At 60.9% G+C, this 3,716-nt stretch overlaps 1 protein-coding gene across 1 annotated transcript in view; it reads left to right on the top strand.

Annotated features, from left to right (window-relative positions):
* The first annotated feature begins 59 nt into the window (after nucleotides 1-59).
* STXBP2 (syntaxin binding protein 2) overlaps nucleotides 60-3,716 on the top strand; it is an 8,916-nt gene continuing 5,259 nt past the window's right edge. The window contains exons 1-8 of the mRNA XM_010828289.1: nucleotides 60-139; nucleotides 1,401-1,450; nucleotides 1,716-1,797; nucleotides 2,290-2,366; nucleotides 2,522-2,600; nucleotides 2,698-2,801; nucleotides 3,189-3,337; nucleotides 3,543-3,627. Of these exons, the coding sequence (XP_010826591.1) occupies nucleotides 103-139; nucleotides 1,401-1,450; nucleotides 1,716-1,797; nucleotides 2,290-2,366; nucleotides 2,522-2,600; nucleotides 2,698-2,801; nucleotides 3,189-3,337; nucleotides 3,543-3,627 (663 nt within the window). The 5' untranslated portion in view covers nucleotides 60-102. The remainder of the gene's footprint in view (nucleotides 140-1,400; nucleotides 1,451-1,715; nucleotides 1,798-2,289; nucleotides 2,367-2,521; nucleotides 2,601-2,697; nucleotides 2,802-3,188; nucleotides 3,338-3,542; nucleotides 3,628-3,716) is intronic.

Genomic DNA, 3,716 nt, shown 5'->3' with positions numbered 1-3,716 from the left:
GGGCGTGCCCTGGACCCGCAGGGCGGGGGCCACGTGGATGACGCGCGGGGCCACGCCCCCACCTTGGGACAGACCCGGAAGCGGCGGCGCCCCTAGGGAAAGATGGCGCCCTCGGGGCTGAAGGCGGTGGTAGGAGAAAGTGAGTGCCGCCCCCTGGGGGCGGGGGGCCGGGGGCGCACGGACTCTGGGAGTCTAGCGGCGGGGAGTTGGGGACCTGGCAGGACGTCGAGCACCTGACCCTCGAGGGGGTGGGCGGGGACTTGGCTCTCCCTTGAGGGAGCGGAACAAAGTTGGGAGACTAAACTCCGAGGACCGAAAGAAATCAGACTAAGGGTGGAGTAGACAGGCGTTGGGCATGGACTCCTGGACCCCCTAAAGAATGGGCGTGGGGAGGGCACCGCTGGACAGCCAGGCTCCGGCGTCTCTAAGCCGGGCAAAGTCCGGCGGGCTGGACCCTTGGGGCCCCATGTTGCGGACCGCGGCCGGGCCTGGGTGCGCTGGTCAGCGACCCCAGCTGGTGAGAGTGCTCAGGATGCGCGTCCAGGCTCCAATGCAGATCCAAGGGCGGGGGACGCCTTGCTCTTTGCCCGGCCCCCAGGAGTCCCTTGCAGCCTGGGGACCGTGGCATCCAGGCCTCGCGGGCCTGGTTCTTTCGTGGGGGGTGGGTGGAGGTCGTCCCCTCCCCCACCCCCGGTAGTTCCGGCCTCAGAGTCTTCTTCCGCCCTGGCAGTGCTGATAACAGTGGACAAGACACTTGCTGGGCGGGGCCGCCCTGGCCCTTTTGCCCACTCCCTCCACTAGGCAGAGCCGAGTGTGGCTCAAACTCCCCAAACCCCAACTGAAAAAGGAGCCTCCTCCTATGAAGGGGTTGATGGAGAGACAGGAGAGCCATTGATTCCATTTTACAAATGAGGAAACTGAGGCTGGATATTGGGTAATGGGATGACCACAGCCAGGCATGTTTCAGACAGGGATCCAGGGGTCCTGCATTCTGGTTCAGGGTAAACGATGGAGGTGAAATGAGGGTGTGGCTGAAATCTACATGCCAGGAGTACTCCAGTATATAGGGGGATGGAGAGCCCAGTTCTGGAGGCAGGTAGACCTGTTATGTGAGTCGTGGCTTTCCAGTTATTCGTTTATCTAAAGCATATTTATCTACTACTTATGCTCCAGGCACTTGCCACTTAGGTGCTGAGGGTCCTTAGGCAATTTCCTTCTCCTCTCTGAACCTCAGTGGCCCTGACTATAATTTGGGGGTGACCTCAGGAGCTACCTCAAAGGACTGAGGGGAGGAGTAAATGGGAGTTCCGATGGAAGTCCAGCCCAGGACCCAGAAAACTGGGGGGCACTGTGGGGCCAGAGGACCCCACATACTTAACCCACCCCTCATTTCCCTGCAGAAATTTTGAGCGGAGTCATTCGGAGCGTCAAGAAAGATGGAGAGTGGAAGGTAGGGGCGAGATAGAATGCCTTGTCCAAACCCATGTCAGGGGGCCCTGAATGTGGGACACCCCCCACCACTCCAGCTCCCCGAGGAGGCTGCTGGTCCACAGAGGTCACGTGGGTGGGTCTGGGTTGGGCTTGGGTAGGGTCCTGGGTCCTCTTGTTCAATCAGCTCATGAAGCTGAGAGACTTGCCCGTGGCTCCAGCCCCTTCTTGGGGACAGCTTCAACCTCTCCCACCCTCTTTTCTGTCCATTCCATCCGTCTGGACAGGTGCTCATCATGGACCACCCGAGCATGCGCATCTTGTCGTCCTGCTGCAAGATGTCAGACATCTTGGCTGAGGGCATCACCAGTGAGTGGCTACCTCAACCCCAGGCTTCCCAGCTGGGACCAGAGTGTGGGATCCCCTGAAATTGTCCAGGACTTCCAAGGATGCGGTTTCCTTTACAGACAGCCCTGATATGGCAACCCCTAGATAGTCAGACTTCCCACGCAAGGGGCTCCCTAGCTGCAACCCCTAAGGGGTCAGCCTCCCCAGCTGTGCAACCCCTTTGTGTGGAACCCCATGTGGGGCTTTCAGCGTGTGACCCCGAGAATGTGTAACTCTCAAAGGTCGATCCCCAGGAGGCGATGACTGTGTGATCCCGAATGTGCAGAGCCCTGCCCATGTAGCTCTTAGTCCTGTGATCCATGGATGTGTCCCCTGAAGCTCAGGACCCTCAGGGAGTGTGCATATCCCCTCCTGCCTCTGCACCCCAAGTGTCCAGCTCCCTGAGTGTGCGACTCTGCATGTGCCCTGGCCCCAGTGCCATCCACACATGTCCCCTTTCTCTGTTCCTACTAGTTGTGGAGGACATCAACAAAAGACGAGAACCCATCCCCAGCCTGGAGGCTATTTATCTGCTGAGCCCCACGGAGAAGGTGCCTATGATAGTGTGTGTGTGTGTGTGGATGCGTGTGTGCGGGCATACATGTCTGTGTGTGTATGAGGGGCAGGCAGTGGCTGGGAGGTTGGGTCAGGGGTGGTCTGTCTAAGGGTACTTGGCCAGGCCTGGAGAGTGATCCACCTTCCCCAGTCGGTACAGGCCCTGATCGCAGATTTCCGGGGGACCCCGACCTTCACCTACAAAGCAGCACACGTCTTCTTCACCGACAGTGAGTGAGGAGAGCCGGGTAGGGGTGCGGTGTGGGGGTCAGGGTAAGGGGGTGTGAGGGCTGCCCTGGCCTGATGCCCCGTCTTGCCCATTCCCAGCCTGCCCTGAGCCCCTGTTCAGTGAGCTGGGTCGCTCCCGTCTGGCAAAGGTGGTGAAGACGCTGAAAGAGATCCACCTTGCCTTCCTCCCATACGAAGCTCAGGTATAGCCCAGCCCACTTCTGGGTAGGAAGTGGGGCTTCGTCACCAAGTATCCCAGGTTCCCTCAGAAATAGGCAAGGTGATAAGCAGAGAGGGTGCTGAATCAGAAAGGAAAGCAGCTAACAACCGGTGGAATGAGCTCTTAGCGGAAGTCACCTGGAGTTCCGTCTTCCTGGGCAATAGCAGGGGGGCAGCATGCAGCTCACTGCTTGTCTTCCCCCACAAGGCAGAGGGGGCTGGGGTATTCCACAAAACAGTAGTCAGGGGGCTGCCCCAGGCCTGCAAAGCAGGCTCCAGAGACCGGAGGAAGCCCCGGGGAGTGGCACATGGCCGCGGCTGGAGTTGGGCAGGGGCGCACCTCCAGCGGTGGCGGCTCTGTGTCCTCGCAGGTGTTCTCCCTGGATGCCCCCCACAGCACCTACAACCTCTACTGCCCCTTCCGGGCGGGCGAGCGAGCACGGCAGCTGGAGGCACTGGCCCAGCAGATCGCCACCCTGTGCGCCACTCTGCAAGAGTACCCGGCCATCCGCTACCGCAAGTGGGTCCCCAGCCAGATGCCGCCCTGACCTTGACCCCATCCTGCTTCCAACCTTGCACCTCTCTTCCAACCCCAGCTCCAGTCCTCACCCTGACCCCTGACTCCCATCCCTAACCCCATCCCTGACTCCCAGTCTGTGCCGACTGGCCCTCCCAAACCCCACACCCTGAGGCACCCACCCCGTGTCTGCCCACCCCATCCCCAGGGGCCCAGAGGACACAGCACAGCTGGCCCATGCCGTCCTAGCCAAGCTGAACGCCTTTAAGGCAGACACTCCCAACCTGGGCGAGGTGAGGGGGCTTTCTGGGGAGGTGGAGGGAGGCCCCAGCCAGGGTCAGGGTCAATGGCTTCATCCCCCTGCCCCCCCCTTGCCCCCCCC

Source organism: Bison bison, unplaced genomic scaffold, assembly GCF_000754665.1.
Source record: "Bison bison bison isolate TAMUID 2011002044 unplaced genomic scaffold, Bison_UMD1.0 scf7180017864492, whole genome shotgun sequence".
Taxonomy (NCBI): Eukaryota; Metazoa; Chordata; class Mammalia; order Artiodactyla; family Bovidae; genus Bison; species Bison bison.
This window is presented reverse-complemented; position numbering and strand designations above follow the sequence as displayed.